At 39.1% G+C, this 25,750-nt stretch overlaps 2 protein-coding genes across 4 annotated transcripts in view; both read right to left on the bottom strand.

The window, feature by feature from the left end:
• The window catches only part of LOC120077089 (probable DNA helicase MCM9), a 66,520-nt gene extending 41,010 nt beyond the window's left edge, over nucleotides 1-25,510 (bottom strand). The window contains exons 1-7 of one of the 3 annotated variants that reach the window (XM_039030952.1): nucleotides 25,300-25,510; nucleotides 25,125-25,227; nucleotides 24,950-25,040; nucleotides 24,705-24,843; nucleotides 23,468-23,534; nucleotides 16,164-16,208; nucleotides 12,290-12,464 (exon numbers count right to left, since the gene is read on the bottom strand). In XM_039030952.1, the coding sequence (XP_038886880.1) occupies nucleotides 12,290-12,464; nucleotides 16,164-16,208; nucleotides 23,468-23,534; nucleotides 24,705-24,843; nucleotides 24,950-25,040; nucleotides 25,125-25,227; nucleotides 25,300-25,445 (766 nt within the window). In that variant the 5' untranslated portion in view covers nucleotides 25,446-25,510. The remainder of the gene's footprint in view (nucleotides 1-12,289; nucleotides 12,465-16,163; nucleotides 16,209-23,467; nucleotides 23,535-24,704; nucleotides 24,844-24,949; nucleotides 25,041-25,124; nucleotides 25,228-25,299) is intronic. The other 2 variants (XM_039030953.1, XM_039030954.1) reach the window with 2 other exon arrangements.
• Nucleotides 12,471-16,105, bottom strand: LOC120077090. The gene is made up of 2 exons (XM_039030955.1): nucleotides 14,807-16,105; nucleotides 12,471-14,743 (listed from the first exon to the last, which is right to left on the bottom strand). Exons 1-2 carry the CDS (start codon nucleotides 15,246-15,248, stop codon nucleotides 14,427-14,429), a joined length of 759 nt encoding a protein of 252 aa, XP_038886883.1. The 5' UTR covers nucleotides 15,249-16,105; the 3' UTR covers nucleotides 12,471-14,426.
• Nucleotides 25,511-25,750: the final 240 nt, after the last annotated feature.

Here is a 25,750-nt window from a genome sequence, read left to right as displayed (position 1 = left end):
GAATATTTCCTTCAAGAACCTCGTTCTCCAAGTTCGGTCTTCAGTCATAGTCCTGAGTCTTGCTCTAAGTTCGTCAGTTTTGTTTCTAAGTCAAGGTCCTTGTCAATTAAAAGCCAAGTTATATTATGGCATTTTTGTCTTGGTCATCCAAATTTCTTGTACCTCGAAAAATTGTTTCCCAATTTATTTATCAATAGAAAACCGAGCTTTTATCAATGTGAAACATGTCAATCTCCAAACACACAAGAAATGATTATCCTCGTGTGCCTTATCAATCTTCAAAATCTTTTTCATTTATTCACAGTGATATTTGGAGGCCCTCAAAAGTAAACAATATCTCAGGTGCTTGGTGGTTCCTCACCTTCATTGATGATCATACCAGAATGACTTGGACCTTTCTAATGAAGGACAAATCTAAGCTAGTGTAGTTATCCACACACCCAAAAACAAAAAAATGTTGTCTCCTCTCTCCTCTCTCCTCTCTCCTCTCTCCCCTTCCCTTCCTCCGGCACCCTATTCCGACCTAACTCCCCGCCCTCTCTCCATCTCCAACCAAGCTTTGCCTATTCCCACCAACCTCAACCCTCACCTGCGACCCTCGACTCATTGATCTCTCATAGCCCATCCATCGATCCTTCCCTCCAAGCCTAACTTAGCCATCGAAGTTATCAGCTGCAAAATTAAGGACAGCCACTTTTGTGCCCTCATCCAAGCTGGTTCAGTAATCATAGAAGATGTGGAAGCCAAAAAGAAAATTTCCTTGTCAAAATCACAACTACTTTGGTTTGTGGAGAACATCTCGACCCTTTCGAAACTTCCAACATCTAGCTTCTTTGTCAAAAGCAAGCAAGACGCTTCTGGCGTAACCAAGATTTCTGAAATCAGAAGCTACTCAAACTGGTTTTTAAGAAGTGTAGTGTGACCTGCAGTTAGAGGACGATTCTTCATTCACGTTCCTTCAGGAACTCTTAATTCAGGTTGGTATTCCTTCCTTACCTTGTTAAATGATGCTTTGTCCCTCTTTGAAGTTGAACAGATGACAAAAAACCCTCACTCAACCTCAATCTCCTATGTAGACATAGTAAGTGGAAGATTGATTAAGTCTGTTTTTCCAGAAAAACAGAGTCCCCTGCCCCCTCAGAACACCAAAAAACAGAGCAAATCTAATTTTTGGGTTCAAAAACATCAGGATGTCCTCAAAGAAGATTTCAGCAAACTGTGGGTAGTCAGCCATCTTTGTGAATTCAATGAATGGAAGGAAGTCTCAAAGGTACTAAGACAGTGGTCTAAGTCTAAAATTCTCATCAATCCTCTTTCAGCTGAATCAGCCCTATTAAAGCTGGAAAAGGGGAATTTGGAAGACTTGATCGAACATCCAAGTGTGTGGCAAAGAATAGAACATCTTCACCTAAAGATTGAAAGGTGGAACACCAAATTACACAGCCGGCCAAGGGTAGTTAAAGGATATGGAGGTTGGATTTCAATTAAAAATCTACCTTTAGAATTTTGGTGCAAGCAAATATTTGAAGCAATTGGTGCTTATTTTGGTGGATTAGAAGCAATTGCCATAGAAACTTTAAACCTCTTAAATGTGGCAGAAGCTAAAATTCAAGTTAAGGAAAATTTATGTGGGTTTATACCAGCAACTCCAGAAATTTCAGATGAAAACAGGGGAAGCATCTTCCTTCATTTTGGTGATATTGAATTTTTAAACCCTCCTAAGAAGGCCAAGAGGTTTTTTAATGAAAAGAATCTCTCAAATCCAGTAGACAAAGCTAGATTTAATCAAGTATTGATAGATGAAGGATTATGTGATTCAAATGAGGGTGAGCAATAGTCCTTCCTCAAGACAGCAGTCAATCACCTGAACTTTACTAGAAATCCCCTGTTTTCAAAGGGAATTTTGTCCCAAACGGCGATGGAAGATGTTAAACAACCGGAAAAGGAGATTCAAGAAACTTCCCCATTAAAAAAGTCGACTCCGGTGACTTTTCAGACAGATGGTGGAGTAGTCAGCCCGTCGGAAGCTATTATTGGTGAAGTTCAATTTGGACCTTCCCCTAACCGGTTTAGTGTGAACAACAAGAAAGAGAAAGAAGTGGAGTCATTAAGAGGTGAGAAGGAGTATCATTTATTGAAGAGAGAAGCTATAGTAAATCCAACTCATTCTAAAGGAAGTCCAACGGTTTCTACACTACCAATGGCCTCTTTAATCTCCTCTCTCGAAATACCAACGGCCTCCAATTCAAATTTATCCTTTGAGGAAGTCCAACAATCTATTTCATTAAAGCAAGGAGATTTTTTATTAATGGACAATCAAAAAGCCCATCTGAAGGATGCAACCCCTCCGTGTGATGATTTTTTGGTTTCCAAGCTGTCAGTTGATCTTCCAGCCCATACAGAAGGCCAATCGTCAAGTTCTGCCTTTCCCTTTCACACCTACGAATCATTGAGAAAAGATTCATTAGGTGGCTTTTCCTCTCCCCCTACCTTACCTGGAATTAATCCAAAAAATACAAGCAAGGTTTCCATCTTAAAACCTTTTCGAAAACACTTCATTAGAAAGAAAACTTCCTTCCAAAATGGCTGGACTTCCCTGTTGAATTCAAACATTTTAGAAAGTTGTTGCATCAAGGTTCAATTACCTTCCGACTCCTCTTCCAGGTCAGCATCTCATCCCTCCCATCCCTGCTCCTTCTCCTTCCAAGATTTCAAAGTCCTAGACTCACAAGTAGCCTTTATAAAAGGCTTATCCGACCCCCCAACGGAATTTTTCAAAGGCTATGACTCAGATGAAGACTCCCTACTCAGCATAAGCAATGAGGAGAATGGCAACGTAGTCCATGACTTCCTCCAAGAAGAAGAGTACCTTGATTATGAGCAGCAACAAGACTTGCACTGTTTGTTCCAACCTGAAGAAAATCTCAACACATTTAGTTTCATCAATTTTTGCATTAAGCCCATCGAAAAAGAAGATATTCCAAGCAATCTGATTACATTGGTAGAGGATAGTGGATTGATTTTGGGTTAATTACAAGAACTCAATATGAAAATCATTTCACGGAATACTAGAGGTTTGAATGATGCCTCCAAAAGATTGGTAGTAAGAAGAAATGTCAGAAAAGTCAATCCGGACTTGGTCATGATCCAAGAAACCAAGAAAAAGTCTTTTGACAGCAGATTCATAAAAGAAATTTCGAGTTCCAAAGATATAGGGGGGAGTATGTGCAAGCTCAAGGTCATTCAGGAGGCTTGTTAACCATGTGGGATGAAAGTAAGATCACTGTGACAGAAGTTCTTAAGGGAGGCTACTCTTTATCAATTAAATGCATTACATTATGCAAGAAGACAACTTGGGTCACAAATGTTTATGGCCCTTCGGATTACAAAGAAAGAAAGCACATTTGGCCGGAATTATATTCACTTTCAGGGTACTGTTGTGAGTCTTGGTGCATTGGATGAGACTTCAACATCACTAGAAGGATTCAAGAAAGAAATCCAATGGGGAGATTAACAAAAGGGATGAAGAAGTTTATTAAATTTATTGATTCAACAAAATTATTGGAAATCCCCCTTGGAAATGGCCAATTTACTTGGCAAGAGATGGTCCTCCAGCTTCTTCTTCACTTCTTGATAGATTTTTGGTATCAAATACTTGGGATGATTTCTTTGCAAATACTAGAGTAGCAAGAATGGCAAGAACATGTTCAGACCATTTTCCAATCCTTCTTGAAGCCGGTTCTTTTGAATGGGGGCCATCTCCCTTCAGATTTTGTAACAGTTGGTTATCCATAGTAGAAAGCTGTAAAATTGTTAAAGACACTTTGTCAGTAGATGTTCAGCAAGGTTGGGCTGGATTTGTCATCTCTATGAAGTTAAGAAAAGTTAAAACAGCCCTTAAAGCTTGGCATGTAGAGTTTGAGAAAGCAAGAAAATCAAATGAGGAAGGGCTATTAAGAAAATTAGAGGAAATTGATCAACAAGTAGAAGATTATGGCTTAACAAATTCAAACAGAAGTTTGAGAAATGTGTTGATGCCGAACTTTTCTCCCATTATAGAACAAATGAAAGAAATCTAAGACAAAAAAGCAAGCTGAATTGGCTAAGTTTAGGGGACGAAAATACAAAATTCTTTCATAGATTTTTGGATGCAACGAAAAGAAGGAATCTGATTTCTGAGCTCATAAATGATCAAGGAGTTGCAACCAATTCTTTCAATGAGATTGAAGTCCTCATCTTAGATTTCTACTCCACTTTATATACCAAATTTCCAGGTCAAAGAACAATGCCTCTCAACCTGAAATGGTCCAAAGTTTCCACTGCTGATAATGCAAAGTTGACAGATAGGTTCTCTTTAGTAGAGATCAAATCTGCCCTAAATCTGATAGGTAAAAACAAAGCCTCTGGACCGGATGGTTTTACAGCTGAATTCCTTCTCAAATTTTGGGATTTCTTCAAGGATAAATATCTAGAACTTTTTGAAGACTTCTACAATAATGGTAAGTTAAATTCATGCATAAAAGAAAACTTCATCAGCCTTATTCAGAAGAAAAAGGATGCTACTCGGGTATATGATTTCAGGCCAATAAGCCTAACCACTTTGTCTTACAAATTAATAGCTAAAGTGTTAGCGGAAAGGATGAAAAAAGTAATGCCAAACATAATAGAGGCTTCTCAAAGTGCTTTTATCGAAGGAAGACAAATTTTAGACCCCATTCTTATTGCAAATGAAGTGGTTGAAGACTATCGTTCCAAAGGGAAAAAATGGTGGATTCTAAAACTTGATTTAGAAAAGGCCTTCGACAGGGTGGATTGGGAGTTTCTTGAAAAAATTCTGGTTGAGAAGAATTTTGACTCAAGATGGATTATGTGGATGATGGGCTGTATTTCTAACACAAAATTCTCAATCTTCATAAATGGAAGACCTCGTGGCAGAATTCAAGCTTCAAGAGGAATAAGGCAAGGTGACCCTCTTTCTCCTTTCTTATTTCTACTAGTCAGTGAAGTCCTAAATGCATTATTTTCCCAGTTTCAAGAAAAAGGCAAGTTTGAAGGTTTTATTGTTGGCAAAGATAGAATTCATGTTTCTATTTTACAATTTGCGGATGATACTCTAATTTTCTGCCAAGATGACAAAGAAAAACTCAGCAACCTAAAGAAAATACTTGAATTATTTGAGTGGTGTTCGGGGCTGAAGGTAAATTGGGAAAAATCAGCTTTATGTGGCATCAATATAGACCATTTCAAGTTACAATCAGAAGCAGCCCTCCTAAATTGCAAGGCTGTCCCCACCTCCCATTTATGTACCTTGGCCTTCCTCTAGGGGGATACCCTAAACAATTAGCTTCTTGGCAACCAGTGATCGACAAAGTCCAAAGCAAACTGGACAAATGGAAGAGATACAACCTCTCAAGAGGAGGTCGCGCCACCCTATGTAAGTCAATTCTTTCTCCTATACCAACTTACTATATGTCACTTTTTCAGATGCCAGAAAAGGTGATTCAATCTCTAGAAAGAACATTAAGGGATTTTTTTTGGGAAGGGCATTTTGGAAGTAAAATAAATCATCTGGTTAAATGGAGCATAGCTTCATGGTCCCAAGAAGATGGTGGACTCGGCATTGGGTGCTTGAAACTCCAAAATCAGGGCCTTCTAGCACAATGGGGGTGGAGGTTTTTCTTTGAGGTTAACTCACTTTGGAGAAAAGTTATTATAAGCATTCATGGAAGAAGTAAGTTTGGTTGGCATACTAATGGTAAATTTTCCAGCAGCCTTAGAAGCCCATGGATTAATATTTCAAGATTTTGGTTAAAAGTGGATTCCTTGGCAGCATTCAAGGTTGGTAATGGTGAAAGAATAAGCTTTTGGAGAGATCCTTGGTTGGATTTGGTTCCTCTAAAAATCTCATTCCCTAATCTTTTCTCTATCTCCACCAAACCCGAAGGTTCATTACAAGATTATTGGGATGAGATTTCAATATCTTGGACTTTTCATTTTAGAAGACTGTTAAAGGATGAAAAGGCAGAAAATTTCCAGCTTCTGTCTGGAAAACTCAATCACTGTAAACTTAATTCGATTCCTAATATAAGACGGTGGTCTTTAGAACCAAGTGGGGTTTACTCAGTCAAGTCTCTTGTAAAGCATCTATCCTTCTCCTCCCCAATTGGTCAGCCACTAGAATCAGCATTATGGAAGTCTAAGAGCCCTAGATGGGTGAATATTTTGACTTGGATCATGCTGAATGGCTCTCTTAACAACGCAGATATCCTCCAAAGGAAGTTACTTACTCACTATATTTCTCTACAGGTTTCCACTCTTTGTTGGGTAAACTCAGAATCTCTCTTGCATTTGTTCTTCCAATGTGTTTTTGCAGAATTTTGTTGGACATCTCTCTTCAAATGCTTTAATGTCAGCTGGGTTCTTGATAATGATTTTAAGGTTAATGTGCTTCAACTCTTGATCGGGCCACGTCTGAAGAAGAAGCCAAGATTACTTTGGACCAACGCAGTTAAAGCTTTATTATCAGAAATTTGGTTTGAAAGAAATCAAAGAGTATTTCAAGACAAAGCTTCTTCTAGTTCAGCTAAGTTTGATATCGCCCATATCAACGCCTCCTCCTGGTGCTCGCTTTCCAAAGCTTTTCAAGACTTCTCTTTACAAGACATCAACCTCAATTGGAAAGCCTTTATTTTCCCGCTCTCTTGATTTTGTAACAGCATAATAATGGTTATTATTTTCAGTTTAACTTTCAGATAATCATTTGGTTGTAAGCCTTGTCTTTTGCAAGGTCCTCTTCATTTTGTACTTAGCTTTGGATTCTAGTCTTTCTTGGAGATGATGAGAATACTAGGGAGGTGTCAACCTAGTTGAGATGTCCTAGTGCATTTGCTGATCTATTTTGTGCTTTTTAGTGTGCTTGTTTGTATTGCACTTTATGTTTGTTTCCTTCTTGTCACTTGTAACATCTTTTCATTATCTTAATGAAGTGGATTGTTTCTTGTTTACAAAAATGGACAAATCTAAAACTTTCTGTCTTTTCATGCCATGATTTCCACTCAATTTGATTGTAAAATCCAAGTCCTGAGAACAGACAATGCTCAAGACTATTTCAATTGAATCTTGGTATGTATCTCTCATCCCATGGCATAGTTCACACTAGTTCATGTGTGGACACTCCTCAACAAAATAGGATTGCCTATAGGAAAAATCGACATCTTCTTGAGGTAGCAAGGTCTCTCATGTTTTCCTATAATGTTCCAAACCATTTTTTGGGGGGAGGCCATTCTCACTGTAAGCTTCCTTATCAATCGATGTCCTAGTTGTGTTCTCTCCTTTAAATCCCCTTGTGATGTTCTCAAAATTCACCCTCAATTCCAAAATCTTTCCTCCACATTACCTCTCTGTGTGTTTGGTTGTTCTGCATTTGTTCATAGTCATTCTCTTCATCGGTCTAAACTTGATCCCAAATCCAACAAGTGCATTTTTCTAGGTTATGCATCCCATCAAAAGGGGATTTTATTCCCCAATCACTAGAAAAATGTATACCTCTATAGATGTCACATTCTTTGAAAATCAGTCTTTCTTCACAAAGTTCCAAATTTAAAGGGAGAACATGAGAGAATTTAAGCCATTGGAAGTTGATTCTTTCTCCGTCACTCTAAATATCCCCATCACCACTAAAGTCTCATCTCCTACCATAAATGAGCCATTTATTCTTGAGTCTAACCAATCTCGTAACCCCTGATGCATCGAAAAACCGAACACCTATTGTTTATAGGAGGAGAAGAGAGGTTGCCTCACACAACCAAGAATGTCAACCACCTAAACCGGATTCATTATCACTGAATTTCACTTGAGAGGATGTTACTTATATGGCACCTCTAATTGATGGTTTGACTCTACCAATTGCTCAAAGAAATGGTCTTAGAAGTTGCACCAATCATCCTATTGAAAAATATGTTGCATATGGGAAATTATATCTTTCTTATTAAGCATTTGTGACTTAGTTGGATAGTATTCAAATCCCACAGACCATTCATGATGCACTTAAAGATCCAAAATGGGAAAGGCAGTGGATGAAGAGATTAGAGCTCTTAAAAGCAATCGAACATAGACTCTTACAAAGCTACCACATGGAAAGAATCTAGTTGGCTGCAAATGGATTTTCACAGTCCAGTACAAATCTGATGGAAGTGTGAAACGATTTAAAGCTAGACTTGTTGCCAAAGGCTTTACCCAATCAGATGGTATAGATTACCAAGAAGCCTTTGCTCTCGTTGTGAAATTAAATATTGTCCATGTTTCGCTATCCCTAACGGTAAATCAGGATTGGTCTCTTCACCAACTTGATGTGAAAAAATGTCTTTTTAAATAGTGAGTTTGAAGAAGAGGTTTACATGCAAATTTCTCTCGGAATGGAAGACAAGTCTAATGGTAATCTGGTATGCAATTTGAAAAAGTTTTTGTATAGTTTAAAACAATCTCCTCATGCATGGTTTGAGAAATTCACCAAAGCACTGATTAAAGATGGTTATTATCAATGTCAAGTTGATCATACCTTATTCGTGAAATCCTCAAATTATAAAATTGCAATTTTAATTGTATATGTAAATGATATTATCATTACAGGGAATGATTATGAAGAGATTCTCAACCTTAAAAGGATACTTGCAACCAAGTTTGAAATCAAAGACCTAGGAAGTTTGAGGTACTTTTTAGGCATGAAGGTGGAACGATGTGTGATTTCTCAAAGAAAATACATTATGGACTTATTAAAGGAGACAAGAAATCTTGGGTGTAGACTTGCAGAAACACCTATGGACCCAAATCTAGTTTTAAACCCAAGGGAATGTATCAAAGACTTATGGGTAAATTAATTTACCTTTCACATACCAGATCAAACATTGCATATTCTGTGAGCATTGTGAGTCAATATATGAACAACCCTGGTGAACAACATCTTAAAGTTGTGAATAGAATTTTGAGATACTTGAAAGGCACTCCAAGTCTTGGACTGTTATTCAAAAAGTCATTGAATAGATTGGTTGAACTTTATACTAATGCTAGTTGGACTGGAGAATTAGCTGGAGAATTAACTAATCGAAAATCTACAACTGGCTATTGCTCCTACGTTTGGGGTAACTTGGTCACTAGAAGAAGTAAAAAAACAAGCAGTTGTAACAGTAAAGCAGAAGTTGAATATAGAGCTCTTGCTTGGAAATTTGTGAAGGTAAGTGGATTCAAAAATTGTTGATAGAACTGAAAATTGATACTCATAACTCAGTTACAATATTTTGTGACAGTCAAGCAGCCATGAGTATTGCAAAGAACCCTTTGCATTATGACCAAACAAAACACAAAGAGCTTGATCGTCATTTCATATTTGAGAAAGTCAACAGTAACACAATAGAATTATCTTATGTGTCATCTCGTGATCAAATTCCAGACATTCTCGCCAAAGCATTACCAAGAAAAACTTTTGAAGATTTCAAATCCAAGCTTGGCTTGTACTCTATATACAACCCAAGGGGAGTGTAGATTTATTCCTTTTTTTGTGTAAAATATTGTTTTTTCCTTTCTTGTCTTATTTCCTTTTCTATATTTTTTGTATTATGTCTGGTGTATTTTGGGGTTCATGGAATAATAGAAATTAATTTTCTCCCAAAGACTACAATTTATCCTAGAAGAGAGTGCCTACTCTAAGCTTTCAGCAAGAACTTTAGCAATAATTTTATAAAAGGAGGAAATCAAGCTGATCAGTCTTAAATCACAAACTCTAAAACATTTCTTCTTTGTAGGGGTTAGGCATATATAGATTTCATTAGTTTTCTTGTTGACAATGTCATTTTAAAAATAAAAAAATATTTAAAAATAGGTCTTTTGATTTTTTTTTTTTTTTATTTGTTTTGTAATTATCATATGTAATTATCTTTTGTAATTATCTTTTGATCTTATTAGATAAGTTTTGAATTATTTGTTTTAAAATTATTATTTGGATTTTCTATTTATAANAAAACCTCTTGGAACACCCCTACTATGTTTTGATTTCAAGATGTTCCTAGATTTTTTATAAAACTCCCCCGACAATTTCATTTGGTCTGGAAGATTTGAGGCTGCCTAGACCTTTAATGGCCTTAAGGATTTCATCTTTCTGTAAAGGTCTTTCAAGCATCGAGCTACTTTGGGGATCGAGGTCAGCCCAATCAATCCCTTCAAAAGTAGGGCTCTCATCTTTAGAATATAAACATTGGAAGAAGCCTATAGTTTTTTAGTCTTCAATCTCTCTTTCCGAAGACAAAAGGTTTCCATATCTTCAATCATCGAAATGACACTGCGATTCTTTTTTGTCGAAGCCCACAGGTGGAAGAAGGATGTATTTTCATGACATTCTTTTGCCCACCTAATCTTACTCTTTTGGCTAAGAGTACAGTACTCCTTAACAGCGAACTCTCTATTAAGTTAGATTTAAGGGAAAGTCTACAGCCCTCTGCCCGATAAAAGGACCCCTGCTCCTCCTCCATATCAATTTGCTCAATCTGCTGCAAAAGATCATTCTTATCAGCAACACCTCCAAATACTTCCTTGCTCAAAAATGTACCCATACCAAAGAGGGAAATCCATCGACTTCATTTAAGTGTTACTTAAATCAAGCATTTTTGGGTCAATATCAACTATTACTTGTTAAGCTCAATTAAATTTTACTTCCATGAAATAGAGTTCGCCTGATTGAGAAATATCGAACCTTATATCAAGAGGGAAGTCATTTATTCCCTACAAATTGCCTAGCAAAGGTTTCTGTGCTATCAAAAGTGGACTCACACTAAAGAATGGGCTTGAAAATTCAAGACAAGTTGTTTGGTAATCAAGATGCTTGAAAAATTAAGATCATCAATTAAGGAAGAGATAGATTGAGGTGATGGAGTCTCAGATGAAAATGTGTTCAAATATACAGGAGGGAGTTACTTGGTCTTATTAGTATGGAAGACAAAGAGTCGTTTCATAAATGTATATTAAGTGGTTAAAAGAAGAGAACAAAACTCAAGTTTTTCCATAGACACCTCATGGAATGGAGGAAAATGTTTGCATCAGAAATCATTTCAGTGATGGGAGAAACTCTACTGGAAGGAAAAGATATTTAGGGAAAAAAACCATTAGGTTTTTCAATATGCTTTACAGGAAAAAAGAAAGCAGGCAATTGGAATTGGTTTGGAGACCCATGTCAGTGACTCAGTATTGATAATGAAGATTTTTCTGTTTTTCTATTTTTTATTTTATTTTTATTTTTTTAAGAGAAACTGATTTGATTAATGTTATGAAATATAGAAAAATAAAAAGGGTAATTGCAATGGGTAGCACTTTTAAGTCTAATAATTAAGTGTACAGCAACATTTTAAAGAATTGCAAATATAACAAAATCTATCAGTGATAGGCTATCGCTGATAGACTCCTATGAGTGATAGACTTTATCGTTGCGTATCAACGATATAGTCTTTCACTAATAGACTTCGAGAGTTTGATCTAAATTTTGCTATATCTACAAATTCTTTTGCATTGTGCTATATCTGCTAATACTTTGGGTTAAATTGCAACTGGCCCAAATGAAAATTAAATGAAGGATACAAAAGAAATTATTCCACTTAGCAAAATTCTCATCAATGGAGTAATTACAATTAAAAAAAACAAAAAAAGGGTTAAGCTTGCACCAAGTAGCTGCTGTGTATAAAATTAGGTGAATAAGATAAGTGTGATTCCCCTCCTTCCCATTGAAAGTTTTATCGTTCCTAATTCTGGCTGCCATGAGCATTTGTGAAGAAACAAGTCTCCAGGTCCAAATGAGTTCTTAAGTGGCTGGGATTTAATATAGGAAGATTGCGTGGGATGATCAAAGACTTCAATAGAAATGGGTGCCTAAATGCTTGCAATGAATAGAAATCAATTTCATATAAAAATAAAAAATAAAAAATAAAAATAAAAATAAACCCTATTAACGATGAAAATATTATCTTCCAGTTAGTCTCACTACTTCTGTATATAATGGTTTGTATAGTGTTAGAAGAATGATTGAAAAAGTAAATGTCGTCTAGTGTTGATCCTACACAAAATGCTTTCTTTGAAGGCAGGCAGACTTTTGATCTGATTTTAATTGTGAACAAGTCAAATATATATATTTGGATATTCTAGGACTGCTGAATGATAAAATTCATGTAAGTGATGAATGGAATGGAAGGGAATGGAATGGAATGTTCATGGAGAAAAATAATGCATGCAGCCCTCCGTGTAACATTAGTACCTCCAGCTTTAACAAGGTCAACAAGGTCATCCTTGAGAATGACTAGAATGGCACGAGGAATGGACCCCACACCCAGTACTTGTGTACTCTCCTGAATTTTTATCTCTTGGTAATCATGGCGTACGACAGAACCTTCCAAGCACGCAAAATTTTTCCCTTCACATGGTTTTGCCCCCTATAATCAAAGTCAATAGATTAGTCCGATCCACAAAAGCTTGCAATAACCAGAAGAATTATATTAGATAGACAATTAAAAGGACAAGGATCCAATCAAATCTTGAATTCATCAACTCAGAAACATGGTGCTAAATGAATTCATAATAGTTTACTTATAAATTCTGAAGCATAAACCATTTGGATTGGACAAGGAAACAAATGAGATATTCAGAAATAGAAAGAAAGAATTAGGAAATGCCGTAGTAGGATCCAATTAAATTTTAATCTAAATTAACTGCAAATATGCAGTTACTTTCATTCATGTTTTCTTATCATTATTGATGAAAATAGAAGAGGAAGGAGAATAGAAACACACGAATAATTTACATGGAAAACCCTAGGCCAGGGAGAAAAAACACGATCTAGACTAGTTTTTTATTATTCAAGTGATACAAAAGTACAAGAAGACTTGCTCAAATAAATAGACAGACAGGAAGCCCTAGGCCCATAAAAGAATTAAAAATAAGCCCCTAGGGCAAACCAACCCTTTTCGACACTCCCCCTCAAGTTGAACTTGCTGATACAATAATCAAAACTCTGTCTTAACAACCCCTTTGTAAGGACATCTGCAATCTGCTGATTAGAAGGGATGTAGGGAATACATATGCTCCCATTGTCCAGTCTTTCTTTGATGAAATGTCTGTCAATCTCAACGTGTTTGGTCCTATCGTGCTGGACCAGATTGTTGGCAATACTTATTGCTACTTTATTGTCACAGAACAATTTCATTGGAAGCTCACTGTCTTGTCAAAGATTTGTCAATACTTCAATTAGATTTCTTCACATATCCCCAAACTCATGGCCCTGTACTCTGCTTCTGCACTACTTCTGGCAACCACTCCCTATTTTTTACTTCTCCAAGTGACCCGATTGCCCCAGAAAAAAGTGCAATACCCAGACATAAACTTTCTATCAACAGCAGACCCAGCCCAGTCCGAATCAGTATATGCTTTTATGCCACGTTTACTAGATTTCCTGAACAAAAGGCCTTTACCAGGAGTGCCCTTTAGATATCGTAGAATGTGTTCGACGGCTGTCATATGTTCCTCATAGGGAGCTTGCATGAACTGACTGTCCACACTCACGACATAAGATATATCAGGTCTCGTGTGAGATAAATATATCAACTTTCCGACTAATCACTGATATCTCTCTTTACTGACAGGAGCTCCATTGTTAACGTTACTTAGTTGGCATTATACTCCATGGGGGTGTCTACAGGTTTACACCCAGTCATTCATGTTTCTTTGAGGAGATCCAGAGTATACTTTCGTTGTGAGACAGAGATACCCTCCTTCGACCGAGCCACCTCCATCCCAAGGAAGTACCGCAATTTTCCCTGATCCTTAATTTAAAATTCTTCAGCCATCTTTGTTTTAAGTCTCGTAATTTCATCAGTATCATCACCGGTCAGTACAATGTCATCTATATACACAATAAGTACTGAGATCTTTCCTGAACTAGACTTCTTTGTAAACAACGTGTGGTCTGAGTGCCCCTGATCATACCCCTAAGCTTTAACAAACGTGGTGAATCTGTCAAACCAGGCTCTTGGAGACTGTTTCAACCCATACAGTGACTTCTTCAATCTACAAACCCGATGCTTAAACTGGTTTTCGAAGTCGGGTGGAGGGCTCATATAGACTTCTTCTTCGAGTTCTCCATTAAGAAACACATTCTTCACATCCAATTGGTGCAAAGGCCAATCTTTATTAACAGCAACAGATAATAGCACCCGGATCGTATTGAGTTTGGCCACAAGAGAGAATGTCTCAGAGCAATCAAATCCAAAGGTTTGAGTAAAGCCTTTGGCTACCAGTCTCGCCTTGTATCTGTCAATCGAGCCATCGGATTTGTACTTGACAGTAAAAACCTATTTACATCCAACCATCTTGTGCCCCTCAGGAAGAGCAACCTGTTCTCATGTCTCATTTTTTTCTAGAGCTCTCATTTCTTCCATAACTGCAGCCTTCCACTCAGGAGTTTCCATGGCAACATGTATATTACTTAGAACCATTACCGTATCTAGACTGGTAGTGAGAGCCTTGAACTCAGGAGATAAGTTACTATATGTCATATAACTATGCATAGGGAACTTTGTACATGACCTAGTCCCTTTTCTCAAGGCAATGGGAAGATCGAGAGACGCATCATGACTTTCCTCTTCTCCAAGTTTCTTACTGCAGCTAGCCGTCTGATCTATGGATCTTTCTTTAGAAGGACTTCCCACACAATCACCTTCCCTNCAGCTAGCCGTCTGATCTATGGATCTTTCTTTAGAAGGACTTCCCACACAATCACCTTCCCTTCCACTGTTCTCGTTTGCTGGAGTTATTTCCCCAGTGTTGTCTTTTCCATCAGTTTCTTCATCCTCCTCAATTCCTTCTATTTTCTCATCACTGTCACCAATCTCTATATCTCTGTCCACTCTGCAATTATTAGTCTCAACACAATCATCAGTATCACAAACAGGGATATTCATACCTGGGACTGAGACCGAGTTAGACTCATGAACTGGAGCCAGAGAAGTGACAGGCGGCACTGTTTCCTTCCTGAGATTCTTCCTGTAGTATGTTATCCAAAGGACTTGATTAGTGAGAAGAATAGGACTAGGATGTTCAGGTTCAGCCGACACCTCTAGGGGAATGGAATACGTGGACCAGTTAACCTCTTCACTAGGACTCTCCCCCTGAAGACGACTAAAGGAAAAGAAAGGCTGATCCTCGAGAAAGGTGACATCCATAGACACAAAGTATTTTCGAGACGGGGGTAATAACACTTGTACCTACGTTGATGGAGAGGGTACCCAACAAAGACACATTTCTGGGCACGAAGAGTAAATTTTGTACGGTTGGAACCGTGGATATGGACGAAGACAACACATCCAAACACCCATAGAGGTACGTCAGGGATTAACCGGGTGTTGGGATACGACTCTTTGAAACAGTCAAGGGGAGTATGAAAGGCTAAGACACGAGAAGGCATGCGGTTGATAAAATGGGTTGCAATGAGGATAGCATCACCCCACAGATAGGAAGGAAGAAAGGTAGATATCATAAGGGAACGAGCGACCTCTACTAGATGCCTATTTTTCCTCACGGCTACATCGTGTTATTGGGGAGTATAGGCACACGAGCTTTGATGGATAATTCCTTTAGAGGCTAGGAAGTCCCTAAACGAGTTATTAACGAACTCACGTCCGTTGTCAATTCGTAAAATGGCAATTTTTGTGTTGAACTAGGTTTCTACGGTCGCATAGAATTGTTGGAAAATAGAGGACACCTCAGACTTATCGGTTAAAAGAAAGACCCAGGTCAATCTGGCGTGATCGTCAATAAAGGTGGTTTGAGATAGTGGTTGGTAAGGGACCCCAGACATCACTATGGATAAGACTGAAAGGTTTGGACGGTTTGTAAGGTTGAGAGTGAAAAGAAACACGACTTTGTTTAGCCTAGATACACACATCGCAATGTAAGGATGATAGATTAATATTATGAAATAAATGCGGAAAAAGATACTTCATATATTGAAAATTGGGATGTCCCAGATGGTAATGCCATAACATAAAATCAATTTCAGCAGTAGAGAAATTCAAAGAAATAAAACTAGTACTATAACCATTCATAAAGGAAGTTTCATCAATCAGGAAATAGAACACCCTATCGTGCCGAGCAGTGCCAATCGTCGTCCCCGAGCTCAAATCCTAAAACAAAACAATATCGGGTGAGAAAACAATCTGACAGTTCAGGTCCCTTGTAATTTTACTAACAGATGGTAAGTTGTATGAAATTCTAGGAACATGCAACACATCACGCAATATTAGACCCTCAAAAGGAGAAAGATGTCATTTTCCTGCGACAGGGGCAAAGGACCCATCTACGATTCTAATCTCCTCATTTCCGGCGCTTGGGTGATATGATATAAAATGATCAAAAGACCCGGTCAGGTGATCTATTGCTCCGAAATCCACAATCCAGGGTCGTTTTCCATTAATGCTAATAAAACCAAAGGACTGAGTCGTACCTGAATGTGCAATTGCACTGACCCCGACAGCACTTAAGTTACTCTGACCGTCAGCTTGAAGTTGAGTCGAGGCCTTGTCATTCACCGAGTCACTGACCAAAGCCCGTCCAGGACCAGCCTTGTCCTGTGACTGACGTCGTTTGTAATTTGGAGGTTTTCCATGCAGCTTCCAGCACTGGTCTTTTGTGTGCCATGGTTTTTTGCAATGCTCATAAATAGGTGGAGGTTTCTTGTCACTGTCAAATTCGGAGGACTTGGTGGCAAAAGCAGCAGCCTCAGTAGATGTAACTACTGAAATGTTCATTGCACTAGACCTGTCTTCTTCCATGCGTATTTCAGAGCAACCTGCATCAGTGACAGTGTAGGACGTTGGCCCAATATCCTGCTGCGAACACCGTCAAACTTCGGATTTAGCCCAGCCAGAAAATCATACACTCGATCAGCATCCTCAATTTTGAAATACTGCGTCCCATCATGTATACATTTCCAGACAATCTCATGGCATAAGTCCATTTCTTGCTGATAAAAATAAAAGTAGAAAAAGGGAAAAACACAAGACTAGTTTACGTGGAAAACCCTAGACCAAGGAGAAAAAACCACGATCGAATCTTATTATTAAGTTTCACTGAAATACAGAAAGACTGCTCAAATAAATAGACAGACAGGAAGCCCTAGGCCCATAAGTAAATTACAAATAAACCCCTAGGGCAAACCAACCCTTTTTTCAACACTCTCCCTCAAGTTGGGGCGTAAATATCGATCAAACCCAACTTGCTGACACAATAATCAAAACTCTGTCTTAACAACCCCTTTGTAAGAACATCTGCAATCTGCTAATTTGAAGGGATGTAGGGAATACATATGCTCCCATTGTCCAGTCTTTCTTTAATGAAATGTTTGTCAATCTCGACGTGTTTGGTCTTATCGTGCTGGACCGGATTGTTAGCAATACTTATTGCTACTTTATTGTCGCAAAACAACTTCATTGGAAGCTCACTGTCTTGTCGAAGATCTGTTAATACTTTCTTTAACCAGATCTCTTCACATATCCCTAAACACATGGCCCTGTACTCGACTTCTGCACTACTCCTGGCAACCACTCCCTGTTTCTTACTTCTCCAAGTGACTAGATTGCCCCAGACAAACGTACAACATCCAGACATAGACTTTCTATCAATAGCAGATCCAGCCCAGTCCGAATCTGTATATGCTTCTATACCACGTTTACTAGACTTCTTGAACAGAAGACCTTTACCATGAGTGCCCTTTAAATACCGTAAGATGCGTTCAACGACTGTCATATGTTCTTCATAGGGAGCTTGTATGAACTGACTAACAACACTCACGGCATATGATATATCAGGTCTCGTGTGAGATAAATATATCAACTTCCCGACTAATTGTTGATATCTTTCTTTGCTAACAGGGGCTCCATTATTAACATTATTCAATTTGACATTATACTCTGCAAGGGTGTCTACAGGTTTACACCCAGTCATTCCTGTTTCTTTGAGGAGATCTAGAGTATACTTTCGTTGTGAGACAGATATACCCTCTTTCGATCGAGCCACCTCCATCCCAAGAAAGTATCGCAATTTTCCCAGATCTTTAATTTCAAATTCTTCAGCCATCTTTGTTTTAAGTCTCGTAATTTCATCAGTATCATCACCAGTCAGAACAATGTCATCTATATACACAATAAGTATTGAAGTCTTTCCTGAACTCGACCTTTTTGTAAACGTGTGGTCTGAGTGCCCCTGATCATACCCCTAAGCTTTAACAAACGTGGTGAATCTGTCAAACCAGACTCTTGGCAACTGTTTCAACCCATATAGAGACTTCTTCAATCTACAAACCCGATGGTTAAACTGGTGTTCGAAGCCGAGCAGAGGGCTCATATAGACTTCTTCTTCGAGTTCTCCATTAAGAAACACATTCTTCACATCCAACTGGTGCAAAGGCTAATCTTTATTAACAACAACAGATAATAGTACCCGGATCGTATTGAGTTTGGCTACAGGAGAGAATGTCTCAGAGTAATCAATACCAAAGGTCTGGGTAAAGACTTTGGCTACCAGTCTCGCCTTATATCTGTCAATCGAGCCATCGGATTTGTATTTGACAGTAAATACCCATTTACATCCAACCGTCTTGTGCCCCTCAGGAAGAGCAACCTGTTCCCATGTTCCATTTTTCTCTAGGGCTCTTATTTCTTCCATAACCGCAGCCCTCCACTCGGGAGTTTCCATGGCAACTTGTATATTACTTGGAATCATTACTGTATCTAGACTGGTAGTAAAAGCCTTGAACTCAGGAGATAGGTTATTATATGTCATGTAACTATGCATAGGAAACTCTGTACATGACCTAGTCCCTTTTCTCAAGGCAATTGGAAGAACAAGAGACACATCACGGTTTTCCTCTTCTCCACGTTCCTTACGGCAGCTAGCCATCTGATCTATGGATCTTTTGTCAGAAGGACTTCCCACACAATCACCTTCCCTTCCACTATTCTCGTTTGCTAGAGTTATTTCCTCAGGGTTGTCTTTTCCATCAGTTTCTCCATCCTCCTCAGTTCCCCCTATTTTCTCATTATCTGCATCAATCTCTATATCTCTGTCCATTCTACAATTATCAGTCTCAACACAATCATCAATATCACAAACAAGGATATTCATACCTGGAACTGAGACCGAGTCAGACTCATGAACTGGAGCCAGAGAGGCGACAAGCGGCACTGTTTCCTTCCTGAGATTCTTCCTGTAGTAAGTTATCCAAGGGACTTGATTAGTGGGAAGAACAGGACTAGGAAGAACAGGGCTAGGATGTTCAGGTTCAACCGACATCTCTAGGGGAATGGAGTACGTGGACCAGTTAGCCTCTTCACTAAGACGCTCCCTTGAAGAGGACTAACGGGGAAAAACAATTGATCCTCGAGAAAAGTGACGTCCATAGACACAAAGTACTTCCGAGACGAGGGATGATAACACTTGTACCCACGATGATGGAGAGGGTACCCAACAAAGACACATTTCTGGGCACGAGGAGTGAATTTCGTACGATTGGGACCATGGGTGTGGACAAAGACAACATATCCAAACACTATCAATAGATTGGGTTGTCTGCGACTGGATCTCGCCGAATACTATCTGCACTTGATGAATTGGGTTGTCTGCAGCTAAAGGGTGGTTGGGTATCGCTCAAATCTGGGCGCGATCCGATCTGTCCGTCGATGGATTGGGTTGTCGTTCCGGCGGCACTCATTTGTTGAAGAAGACGAGGTAAGGCAGTCTCTAGTATTGTTGGACAGCTTCCTTAATCGTGTCAGCTATCTCAAAATTCGTCGTCAAAGGAGACTCATCAATGGTGGGCTAGGGTTTCATGGCCTAGGGTTTCGTCCCCTTGCTCTGATACCATGATAAAAATAAAAGTAGAAAAAGGAGAAACACAAGACTAATTTACGTGGAAAATCCTAGGCCAGGGAGAAAAAACCACGATCGAATCTTATTATTAAGTTTCACTGAAATACAGAAAGAACTGCTCAAATAAATAGACAGACAGGAAGCCCTAAGCCATAAGTAAATTACAATAAACCCCTAGGGCAAAACCAACCCTTTTTTCAACACTTGCCATAACAAGGATAATTTATTGAAGTACAACGTTACGTCCATAGTCTCTTGCTTACATTCATGGACTTGCTTGCATAAGGTATAAAGGCGGGATGCATTCTGCTTCTTCGAATACAACTGTTGTACTGCATCCCAAATGTCTTTTTGCAGTTGCCATATAAAGTAACGGTCTGCCAATCTGAGGTCCATGCTACTCACCAGAATTGGTGCGTAGCAATGAATCTTTCTGCTTCCAAATGCGTTCGTGGGGGTTACTGGGTTCAGGTTTGGGTATCTCCCCAATTAGATAGCCAAATTTTTGTCTTCCTTCCAGAGCCATTCTGATGGATTGCGACCAGGAGAAATAATTTTGGCCATTCAACTTTTCTCTAATAATAATTCCTACAGAATGTCCTTGATCCAGATAACAAATTTGCAGTAGGTAAAGAATGGAAAGAGTTTTACCAGGTTCTCGGAATATAGTCGTAGATTGGACAGCTCCAGTTGAGCACTTTGCGAGTTTGTGCCAAGAACTGACCCAAAATCCGCAAGTTGTTGCTGAAGAAAAAGAAATCTGTTTTTAATCTCATCAGAACACACCCCATTCACACCTGCCGGAGAGTTCGCCGGAAACATAACAGGACCGACACCACTGCAGTCAAAATGTGAACCGACTGATCCACCGCCGAAGGTTGTTGGTCAGAGACAATGCCGACGAAGCCGCGGCTGGTTGAGCCAAGGAAATCGTCGCGGCTTCCTGTCTGTACCCGAGGCTTTACTGTGAAGAATTGTCGAGTCTAGACGCTGTCGACAGATCTGGTATGCGCGGAAGGCTGGGCTTCGATCAGATCTGGTCGCCAAATGTCGTCTACACTCGGGAGGTCGACAGATCTGCTGCTAAAGTAGGGCTGGGCGTCGATCAAATCTGGACGTCGAAACCCGCCTGCACCCGAAAGATCGACGGCTCCGATGGGATTCTTTCCGCACGTGATCGGAGTGTCGTCAACGTATCGGGGCTGGGTGCGTTCCTCTACAGCCGGCCACGACTCAGTCTGTCCGCGATTCTCCTTGGCTGGGCGCGACCCGATCTGTCCGTCGATGGATTGGGTTGTCTGTCCGACGCACTCATTTGTTGAAGAAGACGCAGTAAGGCAGTCTCTAGGTACTGTTGGACAGCTTCCTTAAACGTGTCAGCTATCTCAAAGTTGGTCGTCGAAGGAGACTCATCAATGGCGACTAGGGTTTCGTCACCTTGCTCTGATACCATGATGAAAATAGAAGAGGAAGGAGAAAAGAAACACATGAATAATTTTACATGGAAAACCCTAGGCCAGGGAGAAAAAACCACGATCTATACTAGTTTTTTATTATTCAAGTGATACAGAAGTACAGGAAGACTTGCTCAAATAAATAGACAAACAGGAAGCCCTAGGTCCATAAGAGAATTACAAATAAGCCCCTAGGGCAAACCAACCCTTTTTTGACAATTATTTTTAATAGTTAGTTAAAAAAAGCTAAAATGTTTTGGATTGATCTTTTAATATTATCTAAATAAATAAAATGTCTTTAACGTGTCTGTGTCCTACATTTTCATTAATTAGCGTGTCCCGGTGTTTGTTTCGTATCGTGCCCATGTCCCATGTTTGTGTATATGCTTCTTAGAATAAAAGGACTGTTGGATTGCCAAAATGCTGAGAGGACGAAGAAGAAGAAACCAATAGCAATGAAAGACCAAGATCTCCTTTACTTCAATGGAAGAATGCTAAAATAGGAGACTTTCCAGAATTAAAATCTTCAACCAATATTAACCGACACCCATAAAGAGGAAATAAATCTAACCAACTTCCAAACCTCCTCCCTCGACCTCTCCACCCCACAAAAAATTATAGAGTTCCTCTTAAGCCAACCCCACAACATGGCAAAAAAATCAAAAACGCAAAGAGCACCTCCTCAAACATCGAACAACACCCGCTATTACAACCAACGCAACTCCAAAAGTCAAGAAATATTCCATATATAGCTCATAAAGTCACGATCCCAAAGCAACTGGTGTAGATCCTCTGCCCATCTCCTACAAAGAACACTTTATTGAGGTAGTAACACCATGGAGAAAAAGCCTCTCGATACAATCTAGAGTATTCACTCTCCCATGCAACAATTGTCGGGCAAAGAATTTCACTTTCTTAGAAATTTTAACTTTCTAAAAAGAGGCAAATGCCTCCCTCAAGAAGAGGTGTAAAAAATTGAAAGAAAGAGCTACTAAAAAAGCCTTCAGGAGGGCATAGGAACCAAAATTTAAAATCTCTTCTCCCAGAACGAGTGAGCTGGTTAGAGATAATGGAAAAAGACTGGCCCACCTCACCTGTCTCCTGGTCAATAAGGAGATGACGGAAAAACCCAAGGAAAGAGAAGAGGAACTATAGATGAAGGAAAAAATACAAGCCACAGAATGCAACTTCTTATTAGATAAATGATAAAGATGAGGGAACAAAGCACAATAGGGTTTCCTCCCACCGAGAAATCCTCACAAAAATAGGTCTTCAGCCCATCCTCGATAAAGCATTTGAACACCCAAGGCAATGACTAGGGGCTCTAACAAAAGCCTTTATACCTGCCTGAGACCCATTCAAAAGGACTCAGGGCCAAAGAAATCCATATAAAAATTGATGCTCACGTTGCTCATAATCAAGTTTCACGTGATCACATTGAAGATCATTTTGTTGCGTGGATCAGATAGTTGATCATCCCACAACACCATTACAAAGCTCAAGATTTAGCTTCTTGAGCAAAACCAGAGCTGTTGATCCACACCCTTGTTTGAGGGGATGGGAGAACATGTTGCTAAATGATGCCACTGGACTTAATGTTATTCTCTTCCTCCCTCAAAACACTGAGCAACTGAAATGTGTCACGCCCCCTGCTGTAATTAGTGCCAAGACCATATTTTCCGGCATTTAATGATATGCAATAATTCCAAGTTCTGTGACATTCATTGGCTAATCATGTAACAGTATTTTAGCTCTTAGTATGTGTACCTTATGTACAGGCTGAGTTAGTATTACTGTAATTCAGTTTTCTCATAAACCGATACATTGTGGCTAGCTACAGATAGAAAGAGAGGCGCTTCATAGCAGGTTGCTTAGTACAGCCACAAACCCCAACTATATGTTGATTAGATTAGACCGAGGATTTATTAGAACCATTTGGAGCAATATGTTAGCGTGTTGGTTCATAGGCATAATACATGGGAATTTGAAATATGAGATCATTTGGCAGGTATGTGGAACGAATAATTATGAGACGAAAGACATTAAATTAGAAAACCAAGTACCTGAGAAGGACAAAATGATGGTAACTGTATTGAGTTTCTAGTTTCAAGCTCTGGATAAACTGGGAACCTTCACAGAGCAAAGTAAAACTGTTAAAGAAATAAGAATATAGAAATGGTGAGTACAACGGGCATGCTAGGTTATCACTTATCATTAGCAACTGAACAGTGATATGCTATTCTTTTATATATATATATATATATATATACACGCACGTGCGCGCGCACACACATATGCATACATAAGAAACAATTTAAATGATAGATGAAATTTACAAAAGGGATGGATAATCCATAATGGTTACAAAAGGCTTAACCAATTAGAAGAAAGGGAAGTGTAACGATATGAAACAAAAAGATTAGAGGAGATCAAAGAATACTTCAAAGGTGTGCTATTTGACCAAAAAAAACCCTTTGATTCTTCTCTTTCCATATAACCCAAAAGAAGGCCATGTTGATGTGTACCCACAGCATAGCTTTGGCATCCTTAAAAAGGTGGCCCAAATAAAGATTAAAATCCAATGCTACATTAAAAAGGTCGAGGAATAAAATTTTATGTCAGAATCATCACAAGAGTTATCCTTTTTACTTTATGTAAATGGATGTTCCACCAGATTTCAGCTACCTATTAAATATGAAACATCAAGAACAAAGAACAGTTATATCATGTAGTACTGCAAGTCTATCTCTGCTTCCTTGATAAGCCCCTATCCACACTGATGGTGAAGGATTATCTATCAGTGAACATGGACCATTCAGTGTAGCTCCAAGCTTTCATGGTGAAAGGAGGCTAGCAGGACCATGATTGGGGAAGGGGTAAGGCCGTGGGAGACTGTGGACGAAAGGAGAGGAGGCCATAATGTTCACACCTATCACATTTATTACAGTAAAATTGAAATGCAGAGCTACCAAATACCAAATTACTAGAGTTTCTTTTCATTCAGAAAATATACGATAGTTCTCTGGCCCGTTCTAGCTAATGTCATTGTTAATTCAGCAATGATATTAGCATTAGTAATTGAACCTAAGGGCTTGGAAACTTCCCCTCCTCCGTCCCTAACATCCTATTCAGAATTAATACAACCGAGAAAGGAGAGGAGGAAAGGGTGGATCATACAATTGGGGTCCCAAAGATGGTTGAACCGAATCATAACATGGTGAAAACTCGAACCAGCAAGGTGTTGTGTGTAAGTAAATGCGTAGACGAATGACACTTGAAACACAAGTAAATTCAACTCACTTGTGCTTGCATTTCCGGCAGATATACCACCTCTCCCCCTCATACATCTTAATTGCCCCAGATCGGATTACTGTCCCTTTAAGTGTGAGAAGCACTCCACGATGCTTCACTCTGACAGACCCAATACTTGGAAAAGTCTCTAAACCAAGCAGAACGCGAACAACAACACTCAATCAACCGAAGCCCAACTATTGACAGAAGAGTAGTCAACATTTCAGTAGTAAAACACAGAAACAGATAAACACCTGCCAATTCCAGGGGGGAGCCAGTGACGTTAATGCGAACATGGATGAAATCTTTCTTAATTCCGTTTTTCGAATCACCCAAAATGATCTTCTGCAACCACCATCACAAAAATGAACATCAATAATCCATGAGGCGAGCATAAGTAAGCTTTTGCAAAACTATTAGATTACAAACATGAGCCCAAACAGCTGCATCGTCAAAAATACGCAAATACTCGGTCGGACGGGAGAAGAGAAGACGAGCAAGAGGTGGGTCGTCGTCCATCAGCTCAGCGAATCTAAAGGAAAGAAGAAATGCGCATGAGAAAAAGAAAAAAGAGTGAAACAAGGAAGGACATGGAATTGCTTACTCCACAAATATAGGATAATGGAGCTTAGGATCAGGGGAATGAGCAAGGGAGTTGAGCTGATCAGAGTGGTGGCGAATTAGAAACGTAGCGAAAGCCTTGAGGGGACTGGTAGGAGGATCATCCATTGCTGCCAAGGAGATGTCCATGGCTGACCTCTGAGAAGTCTGAATGGCGGAAGCACGAAGATGTGTTTGGGCGGGAATTGCATTATATAGTATAGTGTTGAAGAAAATCCACTATACAGTCCCCGGCACGGAACCGGTTTTTTTTTTTTTCCCCTTTTTGGCTAAAAACTTAGTATCACTTGTTCCACTCTTTGGTTTCTTTCACTTTTGGTTAAAATTCATTCTTGACCTCTAGAAAGTAAAATTTTAGATCATTTGTTAACATTTGGTTTTTAGTTTTAAATTTTTTAAAATAAGACTACAAACACTATTAGAATATTATTAAC

Source organism: Benincasa hispida, chromosome 5 (assembly GCF_009727055.1).
Source record: "Benincasa hispida cultivar B227 chromosome 5, ASM972705v1, whole genome shotgun sequence".
In the NCBI taxonomy this organism is placed as follows: domain Eukaryota; kingdom Viridiplantae; phylum Streptophyta; class Magnoliopsida; order Cucurbitales; family Cucurbitaceae; genus Benincasa; species Benincasa hispida.
Note: the sequence above shows the minus strand (reverse complement) of the source record. Positions and strands in the feature narration are given on the sequence as shown.